This window comes from Pezoporus occidentalis, unplaced genomic scaffold, assembly GCF_034315485.1.
Source record: "Pezoporus occidentalis ecotype Australia unplaced genomic scaffold, CSIRO_AGI_Poc_V1 ctg305, whole genome shotgun sequence".
Classification (NCBI taxonomy): Eukaryota; Metazoa; Chordata; class Aves; order Psittaciformes; family Psittacidae; genus Pezoporus; species Pezoporus occidentalis.
In genome coordinates, this window is record NW_026914997.1 from 65,736 (window position 1) to 83,650 (window position 17,915).

The 17,915-nt window shown below is 40.4% G+C and overlaps 1 protein-coding gene across 6 annotated transcripts in view; it reads right to left on the reverse strand.

The window, feature by feature from the left end:
- Positions 1-17,915, reverse strand: part of KDM3B (lysine demethylase 3B) — a 56,624-nt gene that overhangs the window by 8,728 nt on the left and 29,981 nt on the right. For 5 of the 6 annotated variants that reach the window (XM_062627730.1, XM_062627731.1, XM_062627733.1 and 2 more), the window contains 6 exons: positions 15,779-15,886; positions 14,203-14,330; positions 13,271-13,550; positions 12,055-12,311; positions 8,374-8,640; positions 2,215-2,386 (listed from right to left, as the gene is read on the reverse strand). In XM_062627730.1, the coding sequence (XP_062483714.1) occupies positions 2,215-2,386; positions 8,374-8,640; positions 12,055-12,311; positions 13,271-13,550; positions 14,203-14,330; positions 15,779-15,886 (1,212 nt within the window). The remainder of the gene's footprint in view (positions 1-2,214; positions 2,387-8,373; positions 8,641-12,054; positions 12,312-13,270; positions 13,551-14,202; positions 14,331-15,778; positions 15,887-17,915) is intronic. The other variant, XR_009966467.1, reaches the window with a different exon arrangement.

Below are 17,915 nucleotides of genomic sequence, written 5' to 3' on the forward strand. Positions count from 1 at the left end.
TATCTTTCATTAATTACTACTTTACCAAGGATTGTCAGCCAAACAAAAAGCAACTGATCTTACCTAGACCTAGCAGAGCTGCTCACAGCACAAAAAGAGAAAGCATATCTAAGAAACTAGGACTTGGAGACCTGTGACCCACATCTGTGTTATACATCAACAGGCTACAAAAGACAGCCTTAGTCTGCAATATATTATTTTATTGAACTTAAAAGGAATTAAGAACTGCAGATATGCAAACCAAATTGACTGATTTAAACAAAACAAATTTTGATGAGCTATGGATTTTAGATAGAATTTAGACTTGAATTTAAAGCTGTTTCAGAACTTCCTGTAGTCAAGATTTTGACCTCATTAAGGATCTTTGTTCCAAACATGGAGAAGAAACTTGAAGGAAGGTTATTCAGAAAGGACAGAGTAAAAAGCTACATGGAAGAAAACAAACGGATCTGACAAATCACACAAAATCAAAGTCCAGAAAACATCTCATTAGCAAAGAAAAGCAGGTCTAAGGCTCAAAACAAAAACACCTGCTAGAAGTCCACTTAGAACCCAAAGATATTGAAAGTAAACAGCACAAGATTAAAACTAAAATATTATATAGAATAATTAAGGGATTATCTCCATACCACCTCCAAATTCAGTGGCTGTTCTACACCTGTTCAATAACTTAATGTGAGTGTATGGGAACCAGTCACATATTTGAGAAATCTCAAACTCATGTAAATGCAGAGAAGCCAGCGTCATTATATAATTGAAAAAGTTTTCATATATATTAAGTTTGTGAAATTTCCGGACTAGTAGCAGATAATGCTCCTCAAAACTGAGGACTGCACATGGCTGAAAAACACTAAATAAAAAGTATTTAAAAGAAACCAGCGAAAGTGATCAGGTTTCCAACCTAGATCACTAACACTTCTCATATGAAGTATGGAAATAATATTGTCTAAATGAAACACAGCAACTAATTTTGTTGCAAGGAGCATCACCTGTCTGGAGACAAACAGCAAATAACATTTCTCAAATACATACAAATTTACTATTTTCATGAATGACCCTAGCACAACAGTAAAGAGTTTGTGAATTTTCACAATTACCATTAACACACAGAAAGACCAGCCCGATAGCTCCTTCTAGGCCATTTATTTCTCAGCAATAATGGAAACAGTATGAAATTTAACAGTACAAAAAGTAAGACTCTGGACTTGGAATCACATGAAAACACAAAGTTGAGAGCTCCTTTATTGAAAAATTACTAGGGAAGGGAATATTCTTGTTCTACAAACCTATCACTTCGTTTGCTATGAACAAACACTCTCTCAAGTCACCTGCTATGCGCTATGTGCACAAGCAATAAATACAGAACACTTTATTCACAACACTAAAATCAGCAACATTGCAATGAACCATTACAACTCTAACATCTGTAAATATAAACCCACTCTGATGTAGGTATATACAATCTAAAATAGAGAACTCCTTTTCAGAACCTCTTTAATCTGAACAGTTATATCCCCAGGAATTTTAACTGGTTAGCTTCCACATCCATACCTGACAGGTTTTCTTGAAGAACTGCTCAAGCATTAAGTAATGTGTTATCACGTGAGATACACATACAGCATTGCTATTTATAGTACATATACACTTGTGTTTGTACTCATACATGATCTACTGCAAAATAATATTCAATGTCAAGTTTACTTAGTTGATGAATTCCACCAAGTCTGAGTTTTAGCACCAAAAGCTTCAGTCTGTTTTAGGTCTGCAGGTTCCCTTTAGTTTTACAATAAAAGTTGAGGTTGGAAGGAGTAAGGGTAGTCAAATTATTATCTAAGTAATGGTACCTGGTGACTAATTTCACAAAGTAAAAGAAAAAAAAACAAAAAAAAAACAACAAAAAAAACCCACCAAAATAAAAAGTAGTTTCCCATTAAGTTGATCATCTTTAGACACATGAAAGTACCAAACATCAACACACTATAGTAGAGAAGTAGTTTTCTTGGGCAGCCCTGCCCTAATCTTCACCAATAAAGTATCATCTAGAGCGTGCTACACCTAAGGAGCAATTGCTTCTTTGGATGACACTAACAGATATTTGGATTTTGTTGTTATTTTTTATTTTTTAAGAAAATAGGTGGAAAAGGAGGAGTGGAAAAGAAGCTGGTAGTAAGACAGACTACTCAGTTAAACTAGTCAGTCATAGGTATTACTTACTAGGTATTATCTCAAAGCCATCCCAGAAGTCACGCACTTTCACGTCTGAAATTATGGCACAGTTCCTGCAGTTCACCAAATCTACATCTTGATCTCCAAATTCCAGGCTGAAAGCTTCTGGTTTCCAAAGCTCTGACTTCAACTTCTTATGGACACCAGATACCAGCACGGGCTGAGAATACAAAGATGAATGCTTACTCCACCATAACCAAATTTCTTACACATGCAGCCAAACTTTAAGACCTGAGACTCCTGGCTACCATCATACAGAAGACGCCAGAAATCTATTTCCATCTATATTTGGATTTTGTGCAACAAACAAATAACCAGAGTCAAAGCAAACTGCAGCTCTAGGCCATGTGCAGTTGCCTTAGAAGGGGTACTGTATTAGACTTACAAGCTTTAAGGCAAGCGTATTGGGTCTACACAGCAAGGTGCTGGCAGCAGAAGTGGGCTTTGTGAGATGAGGCTGGGAGCTCCTCATGGCTGGACATAGATGGTTTCACCTGGCTCCAACAGCCCCATTGCTGGCCAAAGCTCAGCCCATAACTGACACTGATAGCACTGCTGTGATAATAGGAAAGGGTAAAAAATGCTCTGCAGCTACTGGGGGAAGGAACTGAAACAACCCTGCAGACACCCAGGTCACTGAAGGAGGAGAGGAAGGGGCAGCCTGTGGAGGAGACCATTGGGAAAGCAGGCTGCCCCACTGCAGCCTGTGGAGGATCCTGGTGGAGCAGATATCCACTGCAGCCCATGGAGGACCCCACACTGCAGCAGAAGGAGATGCCCCCAAACAAGCTGCTGCCCACGGACAGCCCACACTGGAGCAGGCTTCTGGTAGGAGCTGCAGCCCTTAAGAGAGAAGCCCATGCAGGAGCAAGTTTTCTGGCAGAAACTGGGGCCCATTAGGGACCCACACTGGAACAGTCTGCTCCTGAAAGATTGCAGCCCATAGAGAGGATCGATGCTTGAGCAGTTCATGAAGGATGATGGAAGGACTCCACACTGTAGCAGGGTAAAAGTATGAGGAGGAAGGAGCAGCAGAGGTGAAGTGATCACAAGCCCATTACTGTTCATCCTCCCAGTGCCGCTCTGAGGGGGAGAGTGGGTAGAAGAGTCAGGGATGAAAGAAGAAGGAGATGTGGCTGGGGTAGGGCACTTTTAGCTTTGTCTTTGCTCCCCACCATCCTACTGTATTTTAAATTGGCAATAAATTAAATTATTTTCTCACAAGTTGAATCTGTTTTGCCTGTGACAGCAATCACTAAGTGATCCCCCTGTCCTCATCTCAACACACAAATGTTTCCACCTCATTTTCTCCCCCTGTCCTGTTGAGAAGGGAAAAGAGAGAGAGCAGCTGGGCAGGGATCTAGCAGCCAGCACAATCCACCTGTGTAAGTACACTGGGTGTCGAGTCCTGCTACCTCTCCTTTTTATGCACAAATGCAACTACCACTAGAAACAGCATTTGTAGAAAAGCCTTCTCATGTGAAATTTTCTTACTCTGATAGGACTTTTTTAAACAATTTCACTCTTTCTTTATGTATAATCATGGATCATCATTAATTCCCTAGGACAAAGCCAAGTAGCAAAAAAGTGGCTGTTTACTCAGCAAACAGCATTTTAAGATGTTTAGGCTAACCAAGTATATCTATATTACACACCACGATTTGAGTGGCCTCTCCCCCCTAATGCTCAAGGCATTTGCTAAACTAACAATACTATGAAAAGGTATACCAGACAATCTTCCCAACACTTGCCAAGACCTTGGTCAGTTCCTGTCACCCTGTAATCTCTAGAGTTACAAGACTTGAGAGAAAAGGAAGAGTATGAACTCGCACATGGACTATGCCATGTAAAGAATTCTAAGGTTAGGAACTGCTACTTATGTTCAAATATTAATGCAAGCTGTGCCCTATACATTAACAATGACCTGAAGGTGTATCTTGGCTTCATTTATATGAATAGCTCAGTACAACCGTGAGCACAGATGCCCCTAGACATTCTAGTAGTATCAGCAAATTAGGCAAAGATTACCTACAGAGCTATAGATGAACAACTTGAAAGTTGTGTTGTTTAAAAACACTGCAGTAACTATCCACTGCTTCATCTGCATTGCCCAATGGCCTTTAACAGGACTACTACCCATTTTAGTCTCTAAGCGAGGACAAACTACTCATTCAAAAATGAATGGAGGAAAACCCGCAACTTTGGGGATAACAGAAATAGCCTTGGTTTTCAAATGCAACACAACATAGCCCTTAAATTCTAAAAGGCAGCAATGAAAGCTCACCTCCAGAAGAGTGAGATTTAAGAGGACAAGAAGGGGTTGTTACTGTAGTCCTGTCAATTTCAGGTAAAAAAAGGCAGAAAGCTTCCACAGAACCACAGAAACATTTAAGTTGGAAGAGAACACCCACACACTAGTGTTTTCTTTGTGTTTATGTTGAACTTCCCAGGTTTTAGTTTGTGCCAGTTGCCTCTTGTAGTCTGGCAAGGGATATGTACAGGCTGTTCAGGAATGATAGTTCAGGTATGACAGGCGAGGAAGGCGAGGAGGGAGCACTGCCATTTATGTGAGGGAGCAGCTGGAATGCAAGACATGTCATGCAAGTGTCAGTCGGCACTGCTCCCTCTTTCTCATTTCCTCTCATCAGGTATTTATACGCATTGATATGATTTCCTCCCCACACTCTCCTGAGACTTCTCTTCTCCAGGTTGAACATTCTCCCAGCCTCTCTTCATATGAAAGATGCTCCAGTCCCTTAATCATCTTTGTGGCCCTTCACTGGACTTTCTCCATTAAGTCCTTGTCTTTCTTAGACAGAACTGGACACATTACTCCAGGTGTGGCATCCCACAGTATCAAGTAGGCAGGGGAGGAAGGATCACTTCCCCTGACATAGTGACAATGTTCTTCCTAATACTGCTGCCCTTCTTGTTCTTAGCTCATGGCCACCTCCTACATCTGCTCCTACAGCTTCATGCATTCCATCTGCTCTCTCACATAAACAGCAGTGCTTCCTCCTCATTGTCCCAGCCTGTCATACCTGAACCATCTTTCTTGAAAAACCTCTATGTATCTCTTGCCAGACTACAGTTGCACAAGCCACCCCACTTCTCAATCATATTGGCAAGACCATGGCTGTGCAAATGTACACTAATTCCTCCTGTTTGTTCCTTGTATTGCATGCATTAGTGTGCAGGCACTTCAGAAAGACACCTAGTCATGCTGATTTCCAAGAAACATGAAAAGACCTTTCCTCATAATGCTGTGATGTACACAGTTCCTTACTTATTGTGCATATGCTTGAGGTGGAGATCTTTCATCCCTGTTTTCTTGAGTATGAGATATCTCACATTCACGCTGCTTGCTTGTCAACCCAATCAACTAATTACTGTCTCAATCACTGGTCATACTCTCTCTCCGTTATTGTTCCTGACTTACAGCTCTCCTAATCATGCTGGACAGCCTGTTAGCTAAAATACCCATCTCCTCCATGCAGGCCTCAACCCCCAGAGAGGTTCCAAAAATCCCTGTTGTTGAAACTATGTGCACAAACAATGGTTGGCATGCAGGACTGGCCAACCCCTTCTACCTACTCACTGCCAGGATTAAGAAAACCACCTGGGCTCCATGACCATTTCTCCCAGAGCCATACAGTCATTCTGGATACTATTCAGGTACTGGTCTGGTACTATCGTTCATGCCAATATGGAACAGCAGCAGAGGATAAACATCTGAGGGACAGACAAGCTTTGGCAGTCTTTCCACTATGTCCCATGGTAAGGCCCTGAGAAGCAGCAAACCTCCCCAATATCACAAAGCAAGACACACTGATCCCAAGTTTAAATATATTCCTTGATCCCAGCAGGAACTGTAACATTCAGGCAATGGAAAGGTTTTAATCATATTCTACAAAAACCTAGGATTATGGATGAGGAATAAAATAACAGTACCTTTCACAGGAGGGACAGAAACTGCTGCCAGGTAGACATTAAGGCTAACAGATAAATTATTCTTCAGTCCAAGAAAATAATGACAAATTTTGATCCCTGCTGTATTTACTCAACCCATTGAACATAAGGGAAAAAAAAAACAACAACAAAACCCAAACTACTTAACCTAGTAGGACCCTTCCAGCTATTAAGCAGAGAATTTCTCATGGAAGAAAGTGTTCTCTCTAAGTGAGAACACAGCTAAGGTTGCAAGACTTGGTTGGCAGACATTTCTTGCCATATCTGCTCTCAGACTACAGGGAGAAAATAGTCTGCTCCTATACAAGGGGTCCTCTGAATGATAATGTCATCCAAAAGCATCAATAGCATATCTTGGGGTGAAGCCTAAAATAGAGGGCCAAAACAGTACATGAGCATGACAGTTGTAGCCAGAGACTCCAAGTGTGCAACAACTTGGAAGGCAATGCACACTGCAAGCTACACATCTGACAGTAGATTGGTAATCTCATCTCTGGACTCCACAAGTAGCCTCTCAGGATTCTTTAATGGACAAGAACCCCAAACCCATGTGCAGCAACTTGCACACAGTGATTAACCAGCCTCATCTGCAGAGAAACAGATAAGCATGTCATTTTTAAGTATGACCAAGAGATTTAGGATCCTCCTCAGAGACATGACTATTTGCCGATAGAGAAGGTAGAGAAAATTATCAGAGTATGCTGAAAAGAAACTAAGGAGCTCTTTGCTAAGTCAGGCAGATGACTTACACGACCGCACCACAAAAGAATGACTTGAAATCCTTTATAAACCAAAAATATGCAACTGGCTTTTTTTAAAAAGAAGGGGTGGAAGGGGAAGCCAGGAGAGAGGGGGAAAAAAAATAAAAAAAAAAGAATAAAAAAAAGAAGAGAAGAGACCTTTATGCACTGCAAAAATCTTATGTCACCACTGCATCAGGGGAAAACAGCAATGCCAGCACTGAGCTAAGTTTTTCAACTTAGTGTTGAGAATCAAGGGTGTGCTGCACAGTAGCCTCTTCCACCTATTAGGAGCTGGCTAGGGCAGTCAGATAAAGAAACCATTAATTCTGTGGTTGATGGTGCCATGGTCCTTTCTGCAGTTCTTATGGCTACATGCTACTTATGCTTGTGCCCAGGGGACCCAAAGAACACACAGTTCCACAGGACATGCTAAACTTAATTGAGAAGTAATTTGCTTCTGGCAGGAATGGACTGAGTGCCAAAACAGAACCATGCAGCCTGATCAGTTCTTCCACCACAGCTCAGCAGTCCACAACCACAAATAACTACATGTGATCACCAAGAACATTAGCATAACAACAGAAGAGCCAACAAAGAACTTGCTCCAGCAAATAGGATGTTAACTGTTTAGCACCAACGATCTCAATTTAGTGAAGGTAATGGCATCAGAGGTAGCCACAGAAGCAAGTGCCAAGAACAGAGTTTGACTGAATGGACATCATATTCTATTAGAGATATGGCTGAGATTCAGCTTGTCTGACCAGACCTTTCAGGAGAAACCTAAACTGTAGCACTACATACTGAAATCTGAAAAAGTGATGATGCTGGCAGAAGGTCTAAGGTCCAGTCTCTTGACCGAAAGCCTAACCAGCTGATGACTCCTCAGACAATCCAGAGGAGTGCTCAATACATGAAATGCTGAGTTCAAAATAATACTTGGGTTCACACACACTGTAGGCTCAGGATGAGAAACGGCATCAAGCACACTCAAAATTTCGCAGAAATTACTACATATAGCACTTTTATTCTTGTACATGCTGCAGCTGGAAGCTGTACCTTCCCCTCAGGCTATAAAGCATCAAGTATGGGGTAGATACTAGGATCATACAGGAAAGCATAGTGGATTTGCTACTGGGCTGTAATAGAGCAGGTTCAGCACAAGCCATATCAGAAACAAAAAGGCTGTCACAGTAAACACCCTCATACTGGCAAGCTGAGAAAAACTCACTGGGCAAGAGCACACGGGCTCGAGTCAGTAAAGCATGGAGTGGACAGGGCTGCTGACTCCTGTTTACAGTGCTGCAGTCAAAATCTTCATCATATTCACTCAAGAGCAAGTAGCCAAAGTTTGAATGGAGTTGTCAATAACCAAGGTACAGGTTAAAATTTATAACAGGGTATTTATAAGCAGTAAGAGTTGGATGCCATCACCCACCTGGCCTTGTTTCCAGCACTCCCTGAAGATCTTCCAGTTGTTTTTGTTGCTAGGATCATGAAGGCAAAGGAGTCTACCATCACACAGCCAAGAGTGGGAAGTGTGTGGATCCAGCACATTTAAGCCCATTACCATTTCCTTCACCTCTCTCTGTGTGTCAGCTAAATTACTAGCTCGTTTTGCAGCATCAGATGTCTTCTTATTTTCCACCACAGAAGCAATGATATGGTCTAAGAAGTTAGGCAGGCTGGCTTTACCTTTGGCCCCCTAGAAGGTGTAAATTGAGAGGTAAGTTTAGTCTTAAAACAGTATTGCATGCTGACACATATCTGCTGTCATTCAGATTTTAGTCATGGACATCTTGCTATCAAAAAAACATCTAACAGTAATCAAATCAGCTCGGAGATAGGCATGTAAGAACTGAAACAGCTATGGCCCTACTTTGTAACAGTAAAACTTAAAACAACCTGCTACAGGGTGCTTAGAAAAAATATTAAGGGAACAATCATGGAATTGAAAACTTAAGTTCTAAGAAAGTGAATTCAACTCTGGCACAGATAAGTTGCTGCATATGCAAACATTAAATAACCACTGACAGAGAGGAGAAAGTGCTTCCTCTATGTGCAATGTTAACAGAAACATTAGTAGACAGCCTCTCTTATTCTGGCATACATGCTCCTCAAAGGACACTTAAAACTCCTCAAGGGACGTTTAAAATTCAGAAGAGGTTAATGACACAATCTTAAATCGTGTTCTTAACTTAAAAAAAAAGTAGAAGACTCATGCCTTATAGCAAGATACTTAAGACACTAAATACACTTCATATATTGAACAGAAGATAAACACTAACATGATCATTATTCACAAGACATCTATGGGAGGGGTAAGGGTGTGATAGATTTCTGGCAGCAAAGAGCTTCTTACTTTAGCCAAAAAAAACAAACACCCCTCAAAAAAACCAAACAAACCAACAAAAACAAATGAACAAAATAACACCAAAAAAACCACACCCAAAAACCCAAACGAAACAAACCCCCACACCCCAAACCAAACCCACACATAAAAAAAAAAAAACACAAAAACAACAGGGGCTGGAAGCTGAGTGAACGGAAATAGTGAAGAACTAATACTGGAACAATTTTGCCATCTTCTTTAAAAATAAAGATCAATAGGCAGAAAATTAACCATATGCAGAGCTATGAATTTAAACATAACACTATTCATAACTGAAGATATTCATTCCAGGCCAGAAGGAAGACACACAGATCATTTGGTGTAACTGTCTGCTGACATCAGGTTAAGTTACCTGGGTGAACCCAAACCTAACATCTCAAAGAAGGAGATTACGTCACTTCTCTGGGTAGTCTATTCCAATATTTGAATGTAAAGTGAGAATTTTTTTCTTATATCTGGATAGAATTTCCCCTGAAACAACCTGTGTCTACAGCCTCTTGCCTTGTTACCACACATCCTTGTGAAAGGAGTACCTCCATGATCTCTACAACTACGTTTTAGATAGAAGATCAATCAGAACCCCAAAGCATTCTTTTCTCTAAGATGAAGAAAATCAGTTTCTTCAACTTTTCTTCATGTGTAGCTCTGCAATGTTGTAAACATTCTTCATGGCCCTCCACTGGACCCCTTCCATTTTTTTCAGTGTCATTCTTCAACTGGGGAAAGCAAAACTGGAAACAGTGTCCCACGTGTGGCCTAACAAGTGTCAAGTGGAATAATCACATTCCTTGATGTGCTCCAGCTGTATGCAGCCCAGGACCATTTGCCTTCACAGGCATTGCCCACAGACAGAATGTTGGCTCATGTTCAGCTTGCTGTCCTCTAGGCTCATCTCAAAAGGGCTACATTCCTGCCAGTTAGACCCCAGCCTGTACTGCTGCTTGGGGTTTTAGCTGTTTCCAAGTAAGACTAGATCATAAAATCATCTGCTTACAATGGTCTTAAAAATGTACCTCTATACTGATTCTATGGAGGCCATAGATAATATCCAGTTTAATAATTACAGTCAACGCTAACTACTCTTCACAGCAGAATGTCAGTGCTCCAGAAACATCAAGATGATACTTTTCATAAGCAGCCATCTACTATTCCTCTCAATTTGACCAACACAACTGTTGCTTCTCAGGTATGTTATGTTCATTCTACATAAAGCATCTAGGCATTCAAGCAGGGGGCTGCACCAGAATTACCCTCAAGTTCTTTCAAATCTAAATTAGTCTGTGAAGACCAGAAGTCAAGAAAGTGAAAAGAGATGTTACACAACAGATCTGGTTCAGTGTGGTAAGAGAACACATGGAGTTGGTGGGACAAGGATACAAGTTGAGACAGGCCCTTCAAGCCTTGAAGGAGTAACTTGCTATTAAACAAGTGATCACAATTTCTTTGCCTGAACTCAGTGATGAGAAGGGGTGGAAGTGGTATTGGATTCACTTTCCTTTAGCAGTCACGTATTTTCCTGTACAGTTCCCTCTACCAAAATCAAACAACAGGAACACATTTCAGTATTTAAAGGGTGGCTACAAAGAAGACAGGCACTCCTTCTTTAGTATTCACATGGGAAAGATGAGGCGTGATGAGCGAAGAAGTTACTCCTGGGGAGATTCTGACTGGACACAAGAACATTTTTCACAATGAGAACTATCAGCCACCAGAACAATCTCCCCAGGAATTGGTGGACTCTCCAACACTGGGCACTGTTAAGATTCAGCTGGACAGAAGGCTAGGACTTCTAGTCTAAGTCCTGCTTTGCCAAGGAAGGTTGGACCAGATAATCCTCGAGGTCCCTTCCAACCTGGGATTCCAGGATTCTCTGAACTGTTATTAAGGTTCCATCCTTCCAGTCTGACACAGAGGAAAAAAAACAACCAAAAACTCTGCTATGAGACAAGCCATTTCATCATTTTCCTCTTTCTGCCTGTTGAAGTGCTTGTGGAAAGTATTCTCCAGGAAGAGCTACGCCTTGATAAATTCCACAGAATCTATTCTTCTCAAACAAAATTCTTTTACCCATTTCGAATCATAGAATCGTTAGGGTTGGAAAGGACCTTAAGATCATCTAGTTCCAAACCCCCTGCCGCGGGCAGGGACACCTTACGCTAAATCGTATCACCCAAGGCCTCGTCCGACCTGGTCTTGAACACTGCCAGGGATGGATTTCAATAATCATTGATTTGTTCAGGGCTTTTTTAAGGTTATTTCCTCCAGAATAGACTAAAGATAATCAAAGTACCCAGGATAAGAACCCAGAAATAGCAACTACACTTTAAATTTGATTTCTATCTTAAATGCCTTTCAAGTACATACAAGTGTTTTTACCAAACTGGTTTGCTCACAGATTTTTGTCTTTTTCTGTGGCATGCTCTTGCAACATTTTTAAAGATGTGGAATTTAAAGCGAGCTTTTATAGGGATGCTGATTATCAGTTAAACAATTTAAAGACTACATATAACTCACTTTTTTGGTCTCTTGCAAGGAATAGCTTCTCCACAGCAGTAGTAAACCAAACCACTAACAATTCGCATCAAAATTTGCTGTGTCTTTGTAGGGTGGTCAGTTTGGTGAGACATTGCATTGTTTTAACATTTAAAAATAAGATACTATAAAAACATTTAGATCATCACGAAATCTTCCACAGAACAGATATCAAAGGAATACAAAATTACTTGCCGTAGAAGCTGCAGAAAAGACTGGAGGAAAGGGGACTCCTGTGTCTAATGGGACCTGAGGAAGCTTTCCTGGCCCTGTGTGCAGCAGATCTCTGAGGCTGGAGCCTTCGGCTTTATTGCTAGATGTCACAGGGCCCAACAAGAGGCTATTAAACAGCTTTGGAGTTAGTGGGGAAGCCTTTGTAGTGGAGTTGAAGGAATCCAATCCAAAGGGTGAATGGGATTCTTTGTTAAGCACTGACCTCAGTGATCCTGATTCTGCAAGGTAAATAGCAACATCAGCAAAAAAAAGGTCAAAGTTCAAATGACTAAAAAGTTCTCTGGAGTTATTTGCTCTTGCATTAAATAGGGTATTGATAGAAACTTGCGGAAAAGGTAAATTATCATTGTAACAGTGAATGAGGCATCTCAAAATGATTCACAGTCATCATATACTTCAGATAAATTTTACCCTTCATGTGCTGTTCATGTTTTGAATAGCACAGTGGATGCGAGTGCCTCTGATACACAACAAACCACAACTCGGTAATAGACTCAATCAAATAAACATTTCCTTGACTTTCTGAACTAATGTTTCAATATGAAATATGAAATATTTTAACTGTGGTCAAAATTATTAGTGACTAAGCCCTAAAAAACTAGAGAGAGAGTCATGAACATTTAATACTGACATATAAAGTAGTTCCTGCTAGACACATGGACAGGAATAAATCCTGTGTTAGTTGTGCTACCGCTTGACAACTGGGAGGTGTATTTTGTAAACACTTATTTCATACTGAGAATCACACTGAAACTACCGAGTATTAAAAAAAAAAAAAAAAAATCTAAGCTTTCATTCTGAGCCTCCAATTGGACTCTTAATTCTTTGGAAATGCACTCTTCACACAGCACACAAAACAACTTTACTTCAATGAAGCGACAAAGTTGCATCTGAAATTGATTACATCACATACCAGCTGCTTATTACTTAGAAAATAAATACAAAAACTGGCACTGAAATAAACCAGGAGTGACAAGACAGTATGTTTATCTTCAGCTGTATCATCTTCTTTCCAGCTTTGAGTACTCCTAAACCTGTAAAAGAAACTGGTTCTAAGAGGCAAAGGGAGAAAAATATCATCTTGTTCTTTTCTATTTAGGGCTAAGCACTCTCACAAACAATAGCAACCGAACAGTATCTTCTAATTCCAACACCAGAGGGTATGTCTTCTGCTCACCTTTTGTTTCTTCTTTTGCTTTTTGCGTTGCTAGATCAGCAAGCCAGTGTAAGGCTGACGATGGAGCTGTTTCTGGACAAAGCGGTCTGTTAGTCTTTATTTCACCAGTGTTACTGTTTGGTAATGTCTCTGCTTTTGCAGATTCTTCTATCCTATTATCAGTTGCTTCAGATTTTGGAACGGTGTCAGTTTCTAGTTGCCCCACTCCTGTTGTCCCTGCTCCAGTGGAAAAGGTGTTCTCATTTCCAGAGACTGATGCACTAGGATTTACAGTCGGAAGCTAAAACAAAGATATAAACAACTGCTAAATGTTGAATAAAGGGAGTAGTTCAACTTGGGAGATATTTTAGTCATCTAATGCAGTGGATTTTGTTTGTTGATTTTATTTGATCATTTGCTTTAAGCACACAGTAGAATTCGTTTATGCTTACACTGCATCAGAGTACAGGAGCTTCTTCTCCAAGTACATTAGACCTTGTTGCATGAATTCTTACCATGCCATCTTTCAGTTATCTTTTAACGTAAGACTGGGCTTTCTGATTTCTTTTTTTATAGGATAACTTCTGGTGTGAACAGTAACAGAACTGCTGGAGATTCAGCACAAAATTCAAAATTCAGGAACCATAACAAAATAAATGCATACATTGCAAGCTACTTAGTGGTTTGGTTTAAGATACAGCATTAACATGAATGGCTTCTTACCCAACTTCTACATAAGAGCATTAGCCCAAATATCCACTTGATAAATAATGTTGCAGCACACATCTCCAAAAAATACCCCAGAAGATTTTTGCTAAGCTAAACCACTCAGAACACGTATGGAGAAATTAAAAGTTTGTGTTTCACAATGGATTATTCTAAAGGATCTAACATTTTAATACATCTTAAAAATGTAAATGTCAAACAAGGCATTTCAGGCTCATATTACATACCTGTGATATTCCATTAGTGACAGCCGGTCTCAACACGGATTTGTTCTGCCGGTTAATACATGGACAATTGGCTTTAATACCCCATTTGCCTCGCGCTGCATGAACCATGTCTCCAATATTGTAAAGTGCTGGGAATAAAGTTAAAAGTCTTCAGTATCACATGTACAGAAATCTAAAACCAAGGCCTTAACTATAAGATATATTCAGATGAATGGTTTGGGGTTTTTTCTTTCCCCAGTATTACTGCTAAGTATCTTTAAGATCACATGCTACAACAAGACACTTGTCTCTGGATAGCCTGTATAACTGTGCTAACACCAGCTTAGCAATGTCACTGAGAGGCTGTCAAGCCTGGCAAATCCTACAGATTATCATCTGCTCCTATTATTCTATAGAGGGTCCAATGATAAGAGCAATGAGGCAACTTTGAACCAGAGACTATAGTCTCAGCTAGGCCAGGTCCCACACCTGGGTTGGGACAATCCTCAGTATCAATATAGACTGGGGGGATGAATGGATTGAGACCAGCCCTGCAGACCTGGGGGTACTGGTGGGTAAGAAGTTGGATGGGAGCTGGCAGTGTGTGCTTACAGCCCAGAAAGCAGTGTTGTTCCCTAGGCTGCATCAAAAGAAGCATGGCCAGAAGGTCAAGGGAAGCGATTTTTCCTCTCTAGTCTATCCCACTTCACCCCATCCCACCTGCAGTCCTACATTTGTCCAGCTCAGGATGCCAAGTACAAGACAGACATGGACCTGTTCAAGCAGGTCTAGAGCAGATCTACAGAAATTACGAGAGGGCTGGAGCACCTCTCCTGTCAAGAAAAGCTGAGACAGCTGGCGTGGTTTGACCTGGAGATCATACTGTGGTCTTTCAGTATGTAAAGGGGGATCATAAAAGAGACAGAGAGACACTTTTTACCAGGACCTGTAGTGACAGAAAGAGGCAGTGGTCTTAAACCAAGAGTAGGTTTAGAGTGGTCACAAGGAAGATTTTTTCCATATTATTATTTTTTTTTTTTTTTTTTTTTTTTTTTTTACAATGAGGGTGGTGAGGCACTGGCCAGAGGAAGGTGCCCACAGAAGCTGTGGCTGCCCCATCATGGCCTGGTTGGACAGGGCTGGGAACAAGCTGCTCTAGTGGAAGATGTCACTGCCCATGGCAGGGGGCTGGAACTGAATGAAGTTTAAGGTCCCTTCCAATCAAAACCAGTCTGTGATTCGATAATTTTCAGGACCAGTTATGCAAACTGTCAAGTAAATGGTCAGCACTGACAATTTACTTCTCTCCCCGAATAAAAAATAAAAATTCTTGCAAGTTAACCAAATTTTCTGATAAAATTAAAACCAGCTGAGCACAAGAAGTCACAGCCAGCATCAGCAGGGTGTTCACTTTAAATTCACAGCTTGATCTGACTTAATTTATCGTCCCTTCAATCCTTCCACTGTCACAAGTGGAAGACTCCTCTGAACCCATGGTAGGAAAGGTATCAGCCTCAACACCAACCATCTTAGTAGTTTTTCCACTTTTGCTTGAGACAAGATTTGGAATTTTTTTCTTTCAGGTTTCAAGCATTACCTGTACCAGGAATGATCTGTGTAGGCATAAGATTCTCTGGTTCATGAGACTGACCCTTTGCACATTTCAGCCACGCAAAGACTTCCTCGTCACCAATCTCCTCTGTCTCTAGAATAAAGACACATAAAAAAAGTAAAATTTTGTACAGAATTCACTAAAAATTTACCAGAGTATTTCTGCATCAATATTGGGGTTTGTTCCCTTTTTTTGTTTTTTGTTTTTTTTTATTTTTATTTTTATTCTGTACAGTGCAGAGATTAACCTGTTTATCTCAGAAATAAACTATAAAATACAGGCCATGAAACCAGGATCTACAGCAACTTCTTTGCCTCTTCGGATTATAAAACTACCACAGTCATTTTTTCTTCATCTCTAGTTGCTTATTTCAGTCAGCTAAAAACCTTGACTTCCAGCCTCAATTTTTAAATATCATACTTTTGCTCTCATTATACTTTCCTAAGGTACAGAGTAATTCTATCTTTTCTTGTCATCATCTCTCAAGCTTTTTCAACAAAGAAAGTATCTGAAGATCTATTCCAGGAAGAGAAAACTAAGCTCTCGTCAGCCTATTTACTTACAAAGCTAGAAAGTAGAAAATCAGTAGTTTGAAAAGTAGCCTGACAGATTTATAATTCTTCAGATTTTACACCAAGTCTGGTTTACAAATACGTAGCTGCATAAAATGCATGCCATTCTCTTCCTTTAAAAAGAAGGCGAGGTGGAAGGATGAGTGTGAGAATATGAGAAGGATCACAAAACTTCATTTCAGGGTCCTTTAGACTTGGTGTCTGTGTAGGTTGTTTCTACAGTTCAATGTTCAGAAGCCTCAAAGCATGCAATTGTATTTAAGTAATGCCTTGGCTCTACATTTTGGTCCATTCTAAAATTTCAGACTTGATTAATAAAACATAATTACAACACAAGAAACCCTATTCTACTGACTTTCAGCTATATCCACTGTACCCTGGTTAACCACATAATAAGACTGTTATGCTCTTTTCTGGTATATTCTGGCAATAATTTCATAGACTTCATTATTATACTGGGTCTGGCTGGGATGGAGTTAATTTTATTCATAGCAGCTCTTGCAGTGCTGTTTTAGACTTATGATCAAAACCATGCTGATAACACCCTAATGTTGTAGCTATTGCTGAACAGCCTTTGCAGTGTCCAGGTCTTCTCCTTCTCTCTCTACCCACTTCCCCTGCCCCACCCCAGCAGCAAACAAATTGAGGATGCACAACAGGTTGGAATGGAACACCACCAGGCAGGGGATCCAAACTCAGCAAAGGGATGTTCCATGCCATACAAGTCACACTCGGCAACAAAGAGCGGAGGCAGAGTTTGAGGGGGCTAGCCATGTTTTGCTTGGGAAACTGCTGGGAAATGGCCTGCCCCTGGGATGTGGTGAGTGATTGCCTTTGCATCGCTTCCTTTGTTTTGTTTTCTTTTTCTATTCCTCCTTTGCTTATTAAAAAATTTTTATCTTGACCCACAAGTTTCCTGCTTTTATTCTTCCTTTCCTCTTTCCCAGTCCCAGTGCTATGGGAGTGAGCAAGTGGCTCCATGGTGCTCAGCTGCCTGCTGGGGTTAACCCACAACAGCGATTTAAAAACAGGTGACTTCATAATTCATTTAATGGTCTCTGGCACCTTTATCATAATGAATAGACAGCAGTACTCACGCTTATTAACATCCAATATTTTGTACATCTGCTCCATATAATAAAGTAACTGTCACTAATAGCCTTACACTTGACTGCCCATTGCCAGTGTGCATGCTACCAAAGCAGTCTCAATACAATAAAAAAAAACAAACCAAAACAAAACACCCCCACAAAAAAAAACAACCAGGTACTCACTTTTGTAAACAGTGCACCTATCTTTGTTAGAAATTGAACTTACTGAGCTTTTTCCTGAATTATAAACCCTAGTGCACCAAGGAATCAAAAAAAACTTTCTAACTCCTTGCTATAGAAAGGAATTCTCTGCAATGTTTGCTTACTACTTCATCTTGCAATGGTTCCAATCTGTTAAGGTATTACTTAATTTTTTCCTTTATACTCTCTGAGGAAAAGTCAGAACTATACGGTAGCCTCAGCAGACAGACTATGCCTGCTGATGTTGTTATTTTAATA